At 31.5% G+C, this 20,897-nt stretch overlaps 1 protein-coding gene across 1 annotated transcript; it reads right to left on the reverse strand.

Moving 5' to 3' along the window:
- Nucleotides 1–17,498: 17,498 nt before the first annotated feature.
- LOC105954729 (zinc finger CCCH domain-containing protein 67) lies at nt 17,499–20,840 on the reverse strand. Its single transcript, XM_012978410.2, has 6 exons — nt 20,317–20,840; nt 20,171–20,236; nt 19,790–19,894; nt 19,218–19,490; nt 17,982–18,260; nt 17,499–17,855 (listed from the first exon to the last, which is right to left on the reverse strand). Exons 1-6 carry the CDS (start codon nt 20,701–20,703, stop codon nt 17,727–17,729), a joined length of 1,239 nt encoding a protein of 412 aa, XP_012833864.1. The 5' UTR covers nt 20,704–20,840; the 3' UTR covers nt 17,499–17,726.
- Nucleotides 20,841–20,897: the final 57 nt, after the last annotated feature.

The following is a 20,897-nucleotide window of genomic DNA, read 5'->3' on the forward strand; positions in this document are numbered from 1 at the left end:
AATCACAACGAAGATTACATCTCAAACCTAAAATGAGTCTGCTATTCTAACCTAAAGTCATGTTCTTAATTCGATTGTATCGAAAATCAACTAAAAATGTCGAAAACAACATCGAAAAAACTAAAAGAGTAGCAGAACAACGAAAAAAATAGATAAAATACCATAACTATATTACTGCAAAAGATACCCATCAACAAAAACAACTCTGGAAAAATAAATTTAAAATGATGGCTGCGGCAGAGCAGAGCGATGCCACTAGATCCGGGCGATGGAGACGAGGGTGGAGGTAGAGTGGAATTAGCCATTACCAAAAAAAAACGAAGTGTCCGCCATAGTCGATCCAACCGCCTTTGATGGCCACCATATAGAACGAACAAAGTTTTTGTTAATTAACAACGTATGCGGTCGCGATTCTCCATAAAGATGCAGCCCAAGGTTTCTTTATCCTCCTCGGAGTTGATTGATTCAACTACAGCGCTTCTGGAGGCAGTTTTCCACGAGGATTATAGGAATGGTTCCCAAAATTGAAGAAACAAAAAAAAAAAAAAAAAAAAAAAAACAAACAAACATCAGCAAATCTGCACTCACCTTATAAGGAAAAGGAGGAGATCGAAAAAGCCAATATTCGCCCTTGTTTTGGTGGCGCCGCCGCCTGCACCGTCCTAGCCATATTTTCTTTTACATCGTGAAATAATAGAGAATGAATTTTAGCGATTGAGTGAAGAGAGGAAATAATATATTATCTGATAAAAAAGGTAAATTAGGAACATTATAATAAATTTTGTTAAGTATTTATTTAATTAAATAAACTAGGGAGTCTCATTAATATTGAAAAAGGGGTGAGATCCATTCTCATTTATCCATTTAAGTGAGGGTTCTTACTAATAATCCCTATAAAATAAATCCATTTTTTTTTTGTATTTATTCCAAAAATTATCCAAAATATAGTAGTACCACAATATTGGAAAATTCCGAATTTTCAAAATCGATATGACTTTTCAATTTCAAATTTTTTTTATTTTTTTTTTCGAATTATAATCATTTTTCACTTCCAAAAGAAAATTTGAGAGATAATTTTCAATTTGATCCGTTTAATTCTCTCCCGTTGATTCAATCGATTCTTTTAACAAAGAAAATGATAAATTAATCAAGGAAATTAAAGGAGGCATATTGATCAATGTCAATGAAGAGTGCTACTAATTTCAATGAAGACGTTCTTCGTTTGCATTTTGCGATTTTTCGTTTGTAGCGCTCGGGTAACCGTTTGGCACATGAGTTAGCTATCCAATTGGGCTCACTTTGTAACGATCGAGGGATCATATCCCTTCCTAGCTAAGCATGCCTAATAATATTTATTTATTTTCTTCAAAAAACAAATTCCACCCTCCAGTTAATCTCTTATCTCTACCCCAAGAATTAAAATGAATGAAAGATTCTGAGTTTTGTATTTACGTTTTACTGCCTGCATGAAAATTTAAAGTAAATGAAAATAGACGGATGAGGTGAAAATGGAAGTAGACTGAGAAGAAACAAGAATTAGAGTCATTCATTTTGAGGACATATTTAGACTTTTTAAATGAGATTAATTTAGAAATTAAAAATGCGGTAGTGAAATGAGATTTTCTGGACGAGGAAATAGCAACACTCGAGAAAAAACTACGTATGAGAAATTTACACGACCTGCAAAAAATCTTGTAAGTTTTTTTGTTTAATTATATAGATTAGTCATTAACCTTAGAGAAGATCATGTAATCATCAAAAAAATACTTTTGTAAATCTGGACAAGACTGGCCCGTCGAACCGTGAGTTGTTGCATTGCCGATCGGGTTTGGCTCGTTAAACTCAGAATCAATTTTAAATCAGGCTTTGCCCCCCAAAATGGTGCATTTTATTAAACAAACAAACACAATGGCCAAATCCACATTTTTTTACTATCTTGTTAATTTTTTTTTTAAGATCAAATAAAAAATTTTGAAATTGGAATTTGGAATGTTTTTTCAAAGACTTTGACTTCAGCCTCTCGAACACCAGTCGTAATTGGCAAGCCTTATTCCCAATTCAAATCCACCGTACGCCGCCTCCAACATATTTCAGCATATGAGAATGATTCAAAATCGAGAGATTATTTATCCAGTGTTCTAAAAATCGGTCGAGGCGGTCCATTAATCGGTTTTCGAGGCGGAAGCGATTCCAAACCTTTACGATTTTGGTGTAAAAGTTTGAATAATTGGGTTGGTCTGTGAGGCAGTTTTAGGCGATCCGAGGCGTCCCGGACTGTCTGAGTCGGTCAAACCTTGGAGGTGGGTCAAACTTGGGAAATTCTATGCTACACCTGGTGAATATAACCAGGCACCCTAATTAATAAGATTCTCACTACGGGTTCAGTTATGGCCCAATGGATTTTAAAAATATAATTATAAAATAAATAAAAAAACTTTGGTGGCGAAAATCCATATCTATTTTTACCTTTTTATTTCAAAGTAAAAGTTGGGCTTTTAATAAAACAAAATGAGTTTGTGTTTTATTTTGTTTATGTTAATTGTTATTGTTGAAGATCCTGAATCTAATGATATAAGCTTGCAATGTTCAAGAATAGATTTAAATTCAAATATTTGCTTTTTATTTGTATTTTATAAGATATTATATTATAACCTTATTAATATTTAATTTGGGATAATCATAGTTTTGGTCCCTATATTTATCAGTTAAAACGATTTTAATCATCAAATATTTGTCGCTACAAATTTAGTCCTCAAACTTACAAATTTTTGACAATTTTGATTGACCGTTAAATTTTCGTATAAAGTTGGATGGAATTGTCATATGCACATATCCACTTGGCAACATACAAATGAGCAGGAAATAAACTCCTTCCACCTCATTCCTTACCCCTTCCCCAATATATTTAATGCCTAATTCTCTTTTGGCTAAGGTTTATCAAGACAAGTATTTTATATAGTGCTCGCCATGCTAGCTTTTACTAGTATTTTAGTGTTTGTAAAAGCTGATATTACAAACACTTCAAAAATATTTTTAGTGCTTCTGCTTTTTTTAAAATAAGTTGTTGTAAGTTAAAATATAAAAAGCACATATGAAATATATTCTCTTAAAATAAATTCCACTTTTTCTATTGTACTTTAGCTCGATATCACTTTAACTTCTTCTATTTTCGATTGCATCGATTTGCTCCCATGTACTTGAAAAATTGTCTCAATATGACCATCGCTGCTAGTTGTCAGACATTTGACATTAACACCGTTTGATCTAAACTCTGAAATTACAAAAATATCACATCTCCCAGTCTTAATAATTATTAAAAAAATAATAATAAAAAATTCAAGACAACGAGAAAAAACATAGTCCACGACGCCAACCACATTTTATTTTATTTTATTAATAATTATATAAACTGGGAGGGGTAGTTTTTTTGTAATTTTTGGACTTAGATCAAACGGTGTTAAGGTCAAATGTCTGAAAACTAACGGCGAGGGCCATATTGAAACAATTTTTCAAGTACGGCGGGGGGGAGGCAAATCGATGCAATCACGAGTAGAATGAGGTAAAGTGATATCGAGTCAAAGTACAAGGGGAAAGTGGAATTTACCCTTTCTCGTATATAAGTTGTTTAAAATTTCATTAAGTTTGCAAACATCCTTAATTTTTAGAACTAAGCACTTACCACCACTTAGGTAATGTGTATACTTTAGCCCTATAATGCATTCAACACACACTTAGCAACTAGGGCATTCGACTATAGCTCAACCCACTGCCAAGCGGAGCAACTGTTGACTCGACCTGACCCAAGCTTCTGTGACAGAGAATCGCAGCACATACATACCTAGGCTAACAATCTCACCTTGAACAATTGCTCCCAATTATATGTACCAAACCGGTGACCCTAATTGGCTTTGATACAACTCGTAAGGCTTCAAGTGCTATCAGTCAACCGTGTTATAAAAGGCGCATACTTTAGTCTTATAGTGTATTCAACACACATTTAAACGCCAACAACGCTTGAGATATTATAGCTCGACCCGATCTCCAGCCTCCACCACGGAGAAATTGATGACTCGACTCAACTTGGGCCTCCATGACATACAATAGAAGTCCATACCCAGGCTAACGCTTACACACAATATCCTATTAGCGGCAACTACATATGAACATTAATTAGTAGTAAATGTTCAAGTAGAGAGTGATCCAATAATATCTATTCAAGAAGTTCGAGGAATACAAATTGCGAAGGAGTTGAAAATGCCGGCCCGGTGCGCGAATGTGCATCACTGGCTGGACAATTCTACGAGCTTGCACGTATAGTTCGACAGAGAAATTAGAATGTTGTTGATTATATTGCCTTGCAAATTTTGCTCACATCCACGAAGGAAAAAAAAAAAGGAAGTGTGTCTTAGATATTCCTATTGTAGGAGTCATTTGTCGTTTTATTTTTTTGTATTTCTACTATCTCAACCCTATCTATTCTCTCTATAAAATGTGATCTCTCAAATATCAATCTAAATTAAAAAAAAAAAATCATTTTTTAAGTATTTTCGGGCGATAATGATTTCAACGGATGAGGATTAAGGATCAACTTCAAGAGGACATAAAATTTACACGTTTGTGTCCCATTATTGTTCGAAAGTTCACCCCACTCCCTAGTTGGCCGTCGGCAGTGAAGCCATTTTTTGAATTTTTTTCGCCTTTATATATGCTTCTTTTTTCAGACACCCGAAACTTTGAATAAGTTGATTATAGATAATATTTAGTCATAGCCAAATTGTTTTAACTCTAGAAATGAGTTAATAAAATGAGCGAATTAAGTAAGAGGGTTTTTGGTTAAGCTTATAAGATCTTAAAAATAGTTTATAAGATATTTAAAAGTTTATAAGCTCTTCTAAAGTGTTTGGTATTTTTTTTTTTAAATCTTATTTTTTTTATAAATAAGCTGTCGGAGGGCAAATAAGATATTTTTTAATAAGTACCTCTGCCCCACCTTTATTTTAAGATCTTATAATGGATAAAAATAGCAAATAAACTCATTATCGAAACACTTTACAAATTAATTCTAAAAATAAGATATAAGTATGTAACAACTTATCAGCTCTTAAAATATCTTATCAAACGTAAGAGTTTATTAGCTGTTTAAAATAAACTTAGTCAAACGAGCCCTAAGTCATGGTTATAAATTATTGCACGACAAAACCACATGTAAAGTCGAAGAAGATTTTAAATCGATCTTGCGGATCGAGATCTGACCATTACCATTAGTACTGCAAGAAATGAGAGGCCAATCGAAGTACTCCACAACAAGTAGAGAACCGTCATTGGGATCGGAGTATCCACCATATCCTATGTAATAGAGGCAATTGTGAATGTCCTTCAGACCCATCATTGACTAAACTTATAAACTCCTAAAGACATCTTATAAAATGTTTAAGAGTTTATAAGTTGTTAAAAGGTGTTTGGTAAAAAAATTTAAAAATATCTTATTTTTGAAAAATAATAAGTTGTGAGGGAGTTTATAAGATTTCTTAAAAACCCTCACATTTTTTTCTTTAAGATCTTATTTGCTTATTTAATGAGACACTCAAAATACAAAATTATACTCAAATATTTTGGTATATTACATGAATACTAATAAAAATATATATTTTATATGTATATAAAAATACCCAAATGTTTTTAATATCTCAATAATAAATTATATTTCTTTTATATAATAAGAACCGTACCTTTTCAATATTAATATATTAATGGGGCAAAAAATTAAAACTTTCGCAAACACGTTTCATTAAAACTATTTTATTATACTTAATTTTATATTTTTTTTTTTAAAATAGTCAAATGTCATATCAAAATAAAAAAAATATTATTATTTTAATTTGAAAAAATAATTTGTAAATATTATAATAATATTTTAGGAAAAAAAAAATAAGTGTCTCAAATAAGTTTAACACTTATAAGAGCATCATGTACTTTTTTGACATTATGGCGAGTATACATTATATTTACAAACACTTAAACAACTTCTAAAAACTAAAAGTAACTTATAAGCTACATATCCAAACACCTTAAAAAATAATTTTTAAAATAAGATCTAACAACTTATCAGCTCCTGAAACATCTTATCAGATATAGAAATTTATAAAATGTTTGAAATAAGCTTAGCCAAACGGGCTCTAAAACTGATATGTTTAGACATTTAGAGATAATGAGGAGTTTTACAAAGAATATTATGGTGACAGAGTTGTTTCACTTAATGTTAGTTCTTGTGGCTCATTGAGACCAAGTTGATTGTACACTAATTCATAAATGAATGACTATAAGAGATGTGGGAGTAGGCAGAGCCACATGTTGTAATGCATTGGTGTGGAGGCATGCGGTTCAAATAATCACCCCACATGACATATTACTAACTATAAACTATTCAATCGGCGATAATAGAGGTATATAAAAACGATAGTATAGTTTATTGGAGAGGTAGACATAAAGCATGGTACAATCTAGACAATATATTTGATATACTTGTAAAAGCGAAATCCCTCGCTTACAGACCCCTATCTTGGCCCGATAAGTATTTGATGAAGGAATGTATATCTTGGTGACTCAACGGTCCGTTAGGGTAGCAGAACAGGACATGATGACCATAAGGAGTTAATCATCATTGGAGTTGAAATTTCCACGCTGCGGCTGTCAGAATTCGATCCTTGTACTAACTTATCACCCTCGTAACCAGTTGAGTTATACCCATGTGGGCATATATTTGATACACTTATGTTGTTGAGTGTTGACATTGGTTATCTATTTAATAGTTATAATATATATTAGTTTTTTAATCAATGCTTAATAATTAATTAGAAATTATTTAGTTATTTTTTAACAATTATTTAAAGGAAAAATTGGCAAGAACTTCCCCATCTAGAGAAAACTCTCGTAGCTGATATTCTATCCAAATATTATTTTCATAATTCCAAATCTACAATTAGTTGTCCAATGTACTCTTCCAAAACCCTAATCTTATTTTTTTTATTTATCTCATCTCTTTTCTCTTTTGTTTCTTCTCTTTTCTCTGTTTTTTTTTTCTCTCTCTTTTCTCCAGACATTGCAGCTCCACATTCTTGTCAGAGACCACGACGGCGGCGGAGATGAGGTAGATGATGACGGTGGTGGTGGGTCTGCTTTTTGTATACTCGAATGTATTATGTGGCGGCTCTACCAAGTTTTGGACGGAAGCTAGTTGTATTGAGCGGCGGCCTTAGGTACAAAACTGCCTCAGACCGCCGTGTAGGTGGTGGTGGGGTGCTTTTGTTTGAAAACGAAGAAGGGTGGATCGGTTTTCTTTTCCTATTTTATTTTTTTTTAGGTTTTTTGTTTGAATGGTGTGTGGGATAGTGATGGTGTGATGTGGCCGCGGTGGTGTGGTGACGATGGAGAGCAGGTCTAGGGTTTTTTGGTAGATTGGGATGAGGACGGCGCATGTAGAGAAATTCGCGCAGGGTGGACCCTTAATCGACTATGCTTCATCATAGTCGATTAATTTAATCGACTATGATCTGATATTCGATTAAAGTGTTAATCGACTGTTTTGGTAGTCAATTAAGGTTACTCGATTTCAGTTTTTAATTCGTTTTTGGATTTTTGTGTATTGATTCCGATTAGTATAAATCAGTTACAATTTATGTATATTATTTTTTTGTAAAAACAATATTGATTTTTGTTTTAATGTAGTTGTGTGTTTTTTTTTCAGTACTCAGTTCCTTAATCGAATATGCTTCATCATAGTCGATTAATATGCTTCATAGTCGATTAATATACCTGATAGATAAAGGGGGTTAAAAAACGAAAGGAAAAAAAACGGTTGATGGGGCGATGATAGTGTTGTTATATCAAATAGCCCTTTATTTAAAATCTAACACATATAAATATGCGACCATTCACATATTCAAAGTATGTGTTATTTTGGCCATTTAGAAGTATGCATTCTTGTCACTATATAGGTGGAGATTCTAGTTGATAGATGAATATATGGATAGATTCTTTGATCCAAAAAATAATATAAATAAAATAAAATAATTAATACATAGACAAAACAATCTCAATTAATAAGAAAACAAATCTCAAATATCACTTCATCTCTCTTCAATCTCACGTCTCTTTCTCCTAATACGGAACCTCTCATCTCTCTCCTTCTCAATCTCGTGTCTCTCTCTTTCTTTCCGATTTTATTTCTTCCCGATCAGCACCTTTAAAAAAAATTATTTGATTCGCTTCTTTCTTTCCATCTCCCCCTTTCTCGACCAGCATCTTTCCTATTGCTTTTCTTTCCTTTCGAAATTTAATTTTTTTGGTTGAAGAAATATTATAGAGAAGAAAAAAAATGAGAGGTTTAAATAATGAGACGATTTCGTGGTGAAAGAGTTAATAGCGTATACAACGAACATAAATCGATCATTGCTTGCAAAAAGTGACTCTCGCTCTCTCTCTCTGAAATTATCTGTGATGAGTTTATAATTTATGTTTGCATTTACTAATTGATTTTGGTTCAACAAACAACATAACAAAAATTGAAACGACACAATCGAATTGTAGCATTAACCAAAAACATCAAAATTGCAATTTATAACTGTACATTTTTTTGCAAACTGCAAATTATAATTTTAGCATTGGCATAGTATTTTTTTATAATTTTAAAGTTGTTTTCCGTATTTTCGTGATTGGTTGGCTTTACTTTTTTCTTCTTTCATTTTTGTTGTTATTATTTGCTTTTAGATGATGCATATTATATTTTGATTTTGTTGTTTGTAATTAGATGATGCTGATTTTTTTTCTTCAGTTTGATGTTTGTAGTTGACGAAATCATAGGTAGTTTGTTGTTTGCAATTTAATAATGCAAACTCTAATTTTCAGTTTGCTATTTGCATTTCACGGGGTCATAGTCGGTGGTGCGGCGGCTGCGGCAGTAGTGGTTTTTTTAGAGTCTGAGTCTGTACAATAACATATTTTTTTCTTTTACGAATTAATTTGGAAGAACGAGTTTGATTTGGTAGGTAATTTTGGGGGATTTGATTTGATTAAGAGTATTTTCGCCACAATAAATATAATTAATTTATTAAAACATAGAAGTTTTGACTTGGATCTATTCACATAAATTGTAATGTGAATGGACCTATAATAAATTGCCCATATAATTATTATAATTTCTGACTTGAACGGCGAAGAATAACCGTAATGCCATCTCTAGTGTTTTCAATTATTCCGTAGGTCGGCAGACAAACATCTACCATATCAACTACCTCATAGATGTTGGCATGTTGCAGTAGACATCATTATTACATATGTGAGCTCGATGTCTCTTTAGTTTTCGAATCAATCTTCGAGTGTACGTAGCATCTCATTTAGATACTTTGTGACCACGTATCTATACGTCGAGTGGCTACAATTGCATATAGCAAAAAATGTCTTCTTCAAATGTCACAATCTAAATTAATTTCACATTAGTTCTTCCAACCAATAAAAGCTTTTTATTTAATGTTCAGTACGTAAATTTCAGAATTTGATGATGTGTTTTTGCTATGAGTGGCAAAGCTTGTCTGAAAATGTTTGCAATTCGTTGTCAGAAATCCTTATTCATCAACTGTTCGAATGCGATTTATGAATTATTTCTTTGATGATGTTTCCAACTTGAATCTTGTCAATTTTCATTACCTGGATATGTGAAATAAATATATTTATTTTATTTTCTTGTTTGCGATGAAATACATATCTATGTCCATTTTAAAACAACAAATGAAAATATGCATATAACTTTTTTCAGCTATTATTACTTATACATAAACAATATATAAATATTATTAATTAAAATATGTGTTCAAGTGTTTATCCTAAAAATATTAAGAAAATAAAAAAGAACATGAAAAAATAAATCCAAACAATTTTTCATTTTACTTTATTGAAAATTGGCTAGACACCCTTATTCTGTACTTATAGAGGTGGGATTCCTAGTTGCTAAATAAATATACGCATTGGTCCTTTGATATAAAAAAGTTGTATAAATAAAATAAAAATAATTAGTACATAGACATAAACACCTTCAATCAATAAGAAAACCAATTTCATATATCACTCCCCCTCTCTCTCCAATCTCACATTTCTCACCTTCTCTATCTTGTGTCTCTTTCCCTTCTTTTCCGATTTTCTTTTATCAGTATATTTCCGATATTTTTTTCTTTCCTATCGAATTCTTTTTTTTTTTTTTGGATTGACGAAAAGTTATAGATAATATTAAAAATATATATATATATATATATATATATATATATATATATATATATATATATATATATATATATATATATATATATATATATAAAGAAGGAACCTTTAACTATAAGATGATTTCTTGGTGAAAGAGTTAAAAGCGGATAACAAAAATAAATCGCTCCTTGCTTGCAAAAAGTGAGTTTTTTGCTTCTATCTCTGTATATATATCTATAGTGAGTTTATAATTTGTGTTTTTATTTTCTAACTAATTTTGGTTCAACAAGCAAAAAAAATTTGAAACGTCAAAATCAAATTGCAACATTAAACAAAAACTACAAATTGCAATTTATAACATTAAGTTTTTCTTTTTTTTTTTTTTTTTTTTTTTTTTTTTTTTTGGCAAACGGCAAGTTGCTATTTTTGCATTGGCGGAGTATTTTTTTACAATTTTATTGTTGCTGCATTTTTATGATATGTATTACTTTTTAATTTTACATTTTTGTTGTTATTGTTTGTATTTAGATGATGCATATCATATTTTTATTTTGTTATATGTAGTTAGATGATGTTGATTTTTTTTCTTTAGTTTGATGTTTGCAATTTGCGAAGCCATATGTAGTTTGTTGTTTGCAATTCAATAATGCAGATTCTAATTTTCAGTTTGCTATTTGCATTTCACGTAGTCATAGGTGGTAGCAAGCTGTGGCGGTGATGATTTTTTTAGAGTTTGAGTTTGTACAATAAATAGTATATTTTTTTCTTGGAACAATTTGCTATAGGTCCATCTACATTAGATTATAGGGTAAATCGCAAACGGACCCATTGACAAGGGCACTTAATTAAAAAAGGGACATCCAACTTTTTTGTTTTTTAAATAATTCTAGCTCATTCAAATTTATTTGCAAAGAAGGAAAACCGTTTTATATATACCAAAATTACCCCCAATTCCTTCAAACACTAATGCAACTCCAATTTCCTGATTTACACCTCAATTTAGCCTAATTTCACCAATGAACCAATTTTGACCGGCCAATGCTAGAGTTCGGCAGTTGACCGGCCGGAAAAAAAAAATCACAAAAAAAAAGTTTAAAAAAAAAATTCAACGTCGGAGGACCGCCCGGCCAATGCCGGAATCTGGCCAGAAAAACAAATTCAGAAAAAAAATTATTTTCTGAAGAAAAAAAATATTTTTTCAAAAGTTTATGAAAATAGGGGTTATATATTTGTTCCAATCCGGGGTCAATGTGTATAATGGATGGAATTGATAAAAAATATATTATGGAGGGTATTTTAGACAAAAGACACGAGTAGACAAAAAACCAAAAGAATTAATATTACTGTGAGTGACAGTAATATTACTATACCAACAGTAATATTACCGTCAACCACAGTAATATTACAATAATAGACAGTAATATTATTACGTTACTCCGTGAATAACTCAAACAAACAAAAAATCCAAACAAAATAATAATATTGATGTAGTTGACAGCAATATTACTATAACAATAGTAATAACCGTCAACCACAGTAATATTATTGTGTTTACAGTAATATTACAATAATAAACAGTAATATTATTACATTACTCCGTGAATAACTCAAACAAAACAAAAAACCCAAAAAAATAATAATATTGATGTTGTTGACAGTAATATTATTGTGTTTACAGTTATTTTACTATCAATGACAGTAATATAACTAAGTTGACTTGTCAACAAATCAAACAAAATAAAAAAAATAAAAAAATAAAAAATAAAAAATAATAATATTACATTAATTTACTGTCAACGGCAGCACAATTACATAAATGTATTGTCAACGGCAGTACAATTACGTTAATTAACTGTCATTGACAGTATAATTACGTTAATTTACTGTCAGTGACAGCACAATTACGGTCAACGTTTAGCGGCGGACGTAAAAAAAACAAACAAAACAAAAAAAAAATTAAAAAAACACTAAAAAAAGTCAACGTCGGAGACCGCCGGAAACCGGCGAAAAAATTCGGAAGAAAAGAAAAGAAAAAAGAAAAAAGCAAAAAAGCAAAACAAAAACAAAAAAAAAAAATCAACGCCGGAAACCGGCGAAAAAATCCCGAAAGAAAAAAAAAAACTAAAAGAAAATTTGAAAAGTCAACGCCGGAATTCGGCGGCAAAAAAAAATTTTGAATTTTTGTTTTTCTGAAAAAAAAAATTTCGGTCAAAATTGAATAATTTGTGAAATTTGGGGTCAAATTGAGATTAAAATTAAGTTAAGGATGAAATTGGAGCATATTAAAGTTTGCTAAAAAAAATCAAAATTGAAATTTTGTGGTCAAAATTGGATTTTTGTAGACAAAATTGATTAAATTGGGGTTACAATTAAGAATTGGGTATAAATAGTTGAGGGTAATATTGGCATATACATGAATGTTTCATTTATTTATAATAAATATTAAAGGATGAGCTTATTGGTAAAAGAGATATAGTCCCTAAACCTAAAATAATAAACATAGGGAAAATTACATTTTTCGTTCTCATATTTTACCTACTTTTTCAAAACTGTCCCTAAACAATTTGGAGTTACAATAGTAGTCCTTAATCATGCCATTTTTTAACAGAATTGGTCCGCCGTTAGTTTTTGCAGTTAAGTTGGATGGAAAATGACATGTGCCTCTCACATGTCTTCAATTTACAACATTACATGAAAATGGACTTTTAACAATACGCATTGCGTCTTGTTAAAACATATTTTTTTATAATTATTATTTTTAATTAAAATTTAATATAAAATCGAAATCACGTAAATTCCAAAAAAATCAACTCGTTCGGAAATATTGTTTACAAAATCAAAATATAGTTTAAAATTTAAAATATTGTTCCAAAATCGGCATTTTTGGAATTCAATTAAAATTTATAGTTTCAACCAAAATAAAAAAACCCGATAGGAATTGGGGAATTAGAAATCTCCATTCCAATTTTCACCTCTAGTCAATTCCCAAAATCCCAATTGTGAGACAGTATGTTGAGTTTTAAATCATTCAATATGGGTGAAAATTGGAAAGGAGTTTTCTTATGCTGCCTAATTTGATCGATTTTTTATTTTATTTTAAAATAATATTTTCATTCAATTTCAAAAAATTCCGATTTTAAAACACAATACTAGTTTTTTAGACAATATTATGATTTTTTAAACAATATTTCTGAATTTACTTTGAAAAACAATTGAGTTTTAGATTATTAAATAAGGGTGAAAATTGGAACGAAGTTTTCGTACTCCTCCTATTACGATCAGATTTTTATTTTATTTAAAACAATAATTTTCATTTGGATTCAAGAAATCCCGGTTTTAAAACATTATATTGTTATTTTAGACAATACTTCTAAAAATATTTTGAAACAATTTATCGAGTTTTACATTGGTAAATTAGGGTGAAAATTGAAATGGAGGTTTCTTATCCCACCTATTCGGATCGAATTTTTATTTTATTTTCAAACAATGTTTTCATTGGAATTCCGAAAATCTTGATTTTGAAAGCAATATTTCCTTTTTGGGCTAAATAGACTTTGCACCCCTGAAGTATAGCTCATGTAACACTTACCCCTTAAAGTATCATTTGTAACACTTACCCCCTCAACATCAATTATTTTATATTTTAAAATTTAAAAAAATAATAAACATAAGAATCTAATAATTAACGGTTCATAGAAAATTGAAAAGTAACTACAATTAATTATTGAAAAAAAAAATTAAAAAATAATATATATTGGGTAATAATGAGTGAAAATATATTTAAAAAATTAATAAACTAAAATAAATTGAAATAATTAAGATTTCTATTAGTTATGTATTGATTTCTTAAAATTTATCGATAAGAGTATTTTTTATTAATTGGTCCAACAACAATTAGATGTTATTTATTAAAAAAATATCCAACGCAAGATAATATTTTTTAATTTTAAAATATTGTATTTTTCAACAGATATTTTTAGTTGTATAATTTAATTATTCTTTTTAGTTATTCCTTTCAATAAAATATTTTTTTAAGGTATTAAAATTTAAAATGCAAATTAAATTGTGCTTGAGGGAGTAAGTGTTACAAATGATACTTTAAGGGGGTAAGTGTTACTGAGGATATACTTTAGGGGTGCAAACTGTATTTAACCCTTCCTTTTTTTAAAACAATATTTCAATTGTTTAAAGAATATTTCTCAAAATATTTTAAAACAATATATATCGATTTTGTTTATTTGGAATTTATATAATTTGAATTTCAATCAAGTTTTAATTATGAAAAATCTGTTTTTCATGTAGTGTTGTAAATTGAAGGCATGTGAGAGGCACATGTCATTTTCCATCCAACTTAACTGCAAAAATTAACGGCGGACCAATACTGTCAAAAAATGGCATGATTAAGGACTACTATTGTAACTCCAAAATATTTAGAGACAATTTTGAAAAAGTGAGTAAAGTATAAGGACGATAAATGTAATTTTCCCAATAAACATATTTGGTTGGGACTTATTCACAAAAACCCTTTCTTTTAAACATAAAGTGGGATATATATATGGTGTTTGTGATTCTGTCTGTGATACTAATAAACATGAAAAATAAAATCAAACGAGTTGTTTTCTACCAATGGTCCTCTAACATTAAAAATGGGATAAGGAAAATGAAAATAAACTCATGATATAAAAAATGGGCATGCTATTTTTTTTCTTACAAATAAATCGATTTCATTTAAATTTATTTGCAAATAAAGAAAATTATTTTATATATATTAAAATTATCCTCAACTCCTTGAAACCCTAATTTAATGGTAATTTCATGATTTATACCCCAATTTAACCAAATTTTACAAATTATTTTTTCTGAATTTTTTTTTCCGATAGGTTAGCCGTCGTTGATCGCCGGACTTCGGATTATATTATTTTCATTAATATTACTGTCTTAACCTGCAATATTACTGCCTCAAACTGTAATTTTACTGTATTAATTAATTTTATCGTCTTGGCCTGTAATTTTGTTGTCTCCGACCGTAATATTATTGTCTCATGCAGTAATATTACTGTTTGGGACAGTAATATTACTGGCTTAGACAATAATTTGTTGTTAACACAGTAATTTAGAGAGACAAAAAAGGCAGAAATCTGGCCGGAAAAAAAATTCAGAAAAAAAATTGTTTTCATTGAAAAAACTATTTTTCCAAAAAATTATGAAAATGGAAGGTTAATGTGATATATTTGTTCAAATCCGTGGTCATTGTGCAATAATAATCAAGTTAAAGTATAATGGATGGAATTGATGAAAATTAAATTATGAAGTTTTTTTTTTCGGTCCAATTATGAAGTTAAAGACATGGAAATAAGTTTATTTGCGAAACTATTTTTTATCTGGACCAATGTGCATTTAAATTCCTTATTATGTGCTTATTTGTCATCTACGCTTAAATATAACATGAGAAGGTAATGTGTTTTCTTTTTCCTTTCTTTTTTATTTTCTTTAATCAAGAGAAGATAAAGACTGTGAAATCAATTGTGGAGCTTGTTCTCTTATTCTCACTCCGGTGAATGTACTTTGGGTTTCTCAAGGAACGTTTTACGTTGATTATAAATTAAAGGGTAAATTACAAACACCCCCTGAGGTATGGTCAAATTACAAAAACCCCCTCTTGTTTAGATAATTACATCTACCCCCTCAACTATGATTTTTTCTTAGACCTCCACCTTTATGGTGCCAAATTCAACATAGTCATCTAGATTCCGTGAAATGTTCTCTAGTTTGTACTCGTTTTGTGTAAAAAATACAGTTTCTGATGCACCACAAACTGATATATACAAGCTAAAAATCACATATTATGATCATCTTGCTTCATAATGTAGAGTTTGAATGGGATAAAACGGGTACAAAAGTGATAATATTCCATATAATCTCGAAAATTCCACTAAATTTGAGGAGTTGAGATGGGTGGTTGTAATTATCCAAACAAGAGGGGTGTTTTTGTAATTTGACCATACCTCTGGAGGGTGCTTGTAATTTACTCTAAATTAAAACAACTTATCACTACAATAATATAATTATTATGATCGGTAACTACTAAGCCAGGTTTAACCGAACCTTATTTTTAGTGAGTCGGACAGAGTTTGAGTCATTTTATTAAACTCGATTCACTTATGAGTCGAGTTTGAGCATACTATGGTTCAACCCGAATAAGGTCCGCCCGATTAAGTTAAATATTAAATTAATAGGATATTAATTATTTTAGTGGTATGGCTCAACATCTAAAAAAGAGCTATGAGTACATCTAAATTTACTTCTATCCGTTTTATGCTTCTTTATTGTGAACTCTGATGCATTTTTCTCATATAATACTTAAGGATTCAACATTTGCAACTTTAAATTTCATTTGGTTCAAGGATCAGGCTATGGTTTTCATCTTATTTTGTGACTATGATTTTTATCTTATTTTCCTCTTCATGAATATTCTAAATTTTGATGCTCTTCGGTTGCGGAAGTTTTTTTTTTTTTTTTTAACGCGTTCGACTGCAAAGTTATAAAGTAAGTAATTTATATATTGTTCGATATAAGTCCAATATGTACCCGAAACTAGAACATATACAAGTATCGAGCTTGAGCTTATGGTAATGAGGTCCGATAGTATAAGAGCTTGAGCCTATAGTAATGAGATCAAGTGGTATGTGATTGCCCATTTGACTAGGCTTATTTTAAACAGTTGATAACCTCTTACATCTGACAAACTGTTGTAAGTGATCTTTCGATATGGACCGTCCATCACCAACGATCAGATAATCCCAGCCACCCATTCAAATTCGAACCGGTTTCAGAACCGGAACCGAACCGGTCCGGAATAAAATGACCGTTGCAATTTTGTTTTCTTTAACCCGACCGCTGGAAGATGCCACGTGGAATTTAAAAAAAAAAAACTTTTTCTAGAAATTCGACCGTTACAATTTTTAATTTTTATTTTTATTTTTAAAACCGGTTCGGTGGTTCTAACCGCCGGTTTAACCGTCGGTTCTTGGTTCCAAATCCGGGGAACCGTAACCGGACCGGTTTTTCGGTTTTGGTTCCGGTTCCGGTTTATAACCGTTGACCACAATTCGGTTCCGATTAGAACCGTATCAGTGGTCATGTCTAACTACACCAAGCATATTATTAACAGTTGAATGCGACACGAAACTAGTTTAGCTACACTTCAAACCGCTATATCCTAATTTTTAATATAATATAAAAGAAAATTAATAATAATAATAATAATATTAATAATCTTCGAAAACAGTAGCTCAGATAATAACAAAGACAGCCAAAAGTAACCTTTAGAAAGTTCAAAATCTCTGATTAATTCAGATCCTAGACCAATCAATATGTTAAAGAGTAAAGTTTTAAACTAGAGAATTCTTCTGTGCTATTCTCAAGCTCAATCAGTTTCCATTTTCCCCGCTTTACAACCCCGATCGGACGAATTTTCAGTTGCCATATACTTGGCGACGAAAATTCGTTTGCAAGCTGGCAAAATCCAACGGATGATCAAATCTACACGCAGGTCCATACTTGCAGATGCCAAAACGGTGATAGAATGTACACAAGGGCTGATCCTGCAAATTATTATAATGAGGGTCAAAGAAAGTTCTAGAACATCACATGAGATTAAATATATATACACATAGATGTATATATGGTTTGGCGAAGAATATACGAGTATGCCGAAAATTCAAACTTACAGGTCGAAGAGGGAGGCCTTTGTTGTTGACAGGTAACGAGTATGGCTTTGCGTTTGACAAACGACTTTTGGGATGATGAAACTTGCAGTTAGATTTGAATTTGCAGTCTCCGGTTTTTAGGTAGAAATTGCATTCAGGTTCACCTGGGCGTTCGGGGTATTCTTCGACCACCATATTTTGCTGATAGTGATAAGGCGTAGAGAGATTAATCGGTGGATTCTCTACGGCAAAAGCTGGTGGTGCAGGTAAGCCGCTCTCAGATGTTGGATAAGTTGCAGCCTCAAACATGTTAAAAAAACGGGAAAAGAGAGCAGATAAGACAGCAGCAGAATAAGCATTCAGTGCACACACACGCACACTCGTGCGAAAAAGAAATAATATAATATTTTGTCGGACAATTAACTATGCATCGGAATCAGACATCTGTTTTCACATTCAACGTAGTGCATGTATGTTATATAGCATAACATTAAATAGCATTCTTGAAAATAGTTGAACTTGAACCTATCGTTTACCATATAATGAGTTATATACGAGTTCCTGAAATATAGGAGGTATTTAAGTAAGAAATGTACTACTAGCACAACCTTATTTCAAATTCAAAAGTAGGAAAGCCGAAAGATTACATATGCAGATTGAGATAAAACAAGTAACCACTGTTATGCAAGATTGAAGTAATTTGGTATTTTTTACTGAATCAAATTGCTTTTGCTGTCGTACCATTAATTCTCGAAAACTATACACAATCGTGACACATGGTGAAACTTACTAAAAATATCACCCTACTTAGCCAAATTGCACACGATTCACCGTTTACTTATTAATTGATCTAATTTGAAACTTAACTACCACTTGCCTAATATAGAAACAAAAGATTGTGACACAATATAAAGATTAACCGATAAACTTTATCAGAGGCGATAAACTTTTTAATTATTGATTACCTGTATTTCACTAAAAATAGCAAAAAAAAAAAAAAAAATAGGTGGATGTAAAACACATCATCAAAAAAATATAATTAAGAAAATTATTTCACAAATTTTGGGCAATCTCTTAGGCTTTAATTTAATCGATTATATACCGAGAATATTTTCTTTCTCCCTGAACAAGAAAGAACACATGTATTTTCTTCATTATCCCAAAGCAAAATCACAGCATAGAACGTAAAGTAAAGAACGTAAATGAACAATATCAACAATGATTATCCATACGCTAATGTGAAGAACAATAAATTACCTCATATCCTTCCCACTCTCTATTCGAACTAGCAACGACTTTGGTTGGAGGGGTTACTGATGTAAATGGAGAAGTCGCGTTGAATTCCCTCGGCGAAGACCATGAAGAGACAGATGACGAGGAAACGAGCTTTGATGTAAGAGAGCCACCGTTGCCATATCCAGAAGAAGAGTCAGCTCCAACCACAGCGGAAGGTTCCGGATGGTCAAACCTGCAGTTTGACCCGTATTTGCAGGTCCCGGTGCGCATGTAGTAGAGACATTCTTTTTCTCCCTGTGCAGAACCACCCTTTTAGTATTTAAAAGCTCAATACTCATAGCTTAAATAAATTCCATTCTCACTTTTATAAACGTAAACATAATCCATATACAGTAGAAACTCGATAAATTAATAACCACGATTAAATAATAGTTTCTCTCGGTCCCGACTCGGAGAAAACGTGTTAAATTATTAACTCGATAATTCAATAATTCACTAAATTAATAGAATTTCCCTAGTCCCGACTTATTAATTTATAGAGGTTTAACTGTATATGCAATTACGAAACTATAAATTACGAAGAGATGTTATACCCTTCGAATTGGAAGTCCCAAGAAGTTGAACTCCTCGGTTTTTTGTGAACCGTGAGAGTAATTACAGTCCCTTCCGTATTTGCACCCCTCCGGCGTCAGGTAATACTGCATTACATAGAATTAATTCGTCGCATCAGATAAAAACATCACATGAAATAGCAATTTTCACTTAAATGGAATATCATCGGAAAACACCACCTATTTTCACACGGCACGTGTAATTATCAAATATATCTATAATAAATATTGGCCATGGGCGCAAACGATAAAACGAAACAATTCGAAGTAAGAACATCCAAATTGCCGCGCGTACTAACTTAAATCATTATTTTACGATGAATTAAAAGGGGCGATCGAATAAACAACAACGATAGTACTAACCTTGCATTCACCCTGCCCTACCCTTTCGAAGTTTTCGTCCCTATGATACTCTCTCTGTTTGATACCCTGCAAATTCAAATCTAATTATTGATAAATGCAATCAACAAAATACGATGATCACGCACAATCCACGTATGCATACAGACCTGATTCATTCTCCTCGGAGGATGATTAAACTTGCAACTCTGCCCAAATTTACAAGACCCAAATTTCATATAAAACGAGCAATCCTCTGCATCAGGCCTCGTCGGATAGTTAATTATCCAACTCCGATTACAACTCGCTAACTCAGTAACTTCTTCCCCAATCTTACTACCTACATTCTCTGCATATTTTCCATCCTTTCCTTCGTTGAGATCATCGATTTTCACCGTTCCAAAATCAACGGCTGGTGATTTCTCATGGCCTGTTTCGATTTCAGCCTGCTCAATAATAAGCTGATAAAATTCTCTCTCAATGGCGTTATGAAATTCCACCTCTTCATCAATGGCGACACTTTCTCCCACCACCGCCACCGCCACCGCCACCGCCATCACCTCCGCCGCTGGAACTTTAAAAATACTGACAGACGAGGGCGATTGGGAAGTGGGGAAGAGAAGACGCTGTAGAAGGGACGATGAGAAACCTAGTTTATAAATTGGAGGGTTGATGGTAGTGAACTAGTGATTCGGCCACGGTGGTCCCTCCACATTCCGGGCCCAGATAAAGGGTTTTGTAAAGTTTTCTA

This window comes from Erythranthe guttata, chromosome 4 (assembly GCF_056151865.1).
Source record: "Erythranthe guttata isolate IM_541 chromosome 4, IM_541, whole genome shotgun sequence".
NCBI lineage: Eukaryota > Viridiplantae > Streptophyta > Magnoliopsida > Lamiales > Phrymaceae > Erythranthe > Erythranthe guttata.

Bases quoted from the DNA above. Each gene is read 5' to 3' on its own strand.
- LOC105954729 (XM_012978410.2), bottom strand. From the start codon at position 20,703: ATGGCGGTGGCGGTGGCGGTGGCGGTGGTGGGAGAAAGTGTCGCCATT. The intron at 18,261-19,217 runs GTAATTTATTGT...AACATGTTTGAG, and splicing joins GAGAGTGGGAAGGATATGAG to GCTGCAACTTATCCAACATC. The intron at 17,856-17,981 runs GTAAGTTTGAAT...AATAATTTGCAG, and splicing joins AAGGCCTCCCTCTTCGACCT to GATCAGCCCTTGTGTACATT.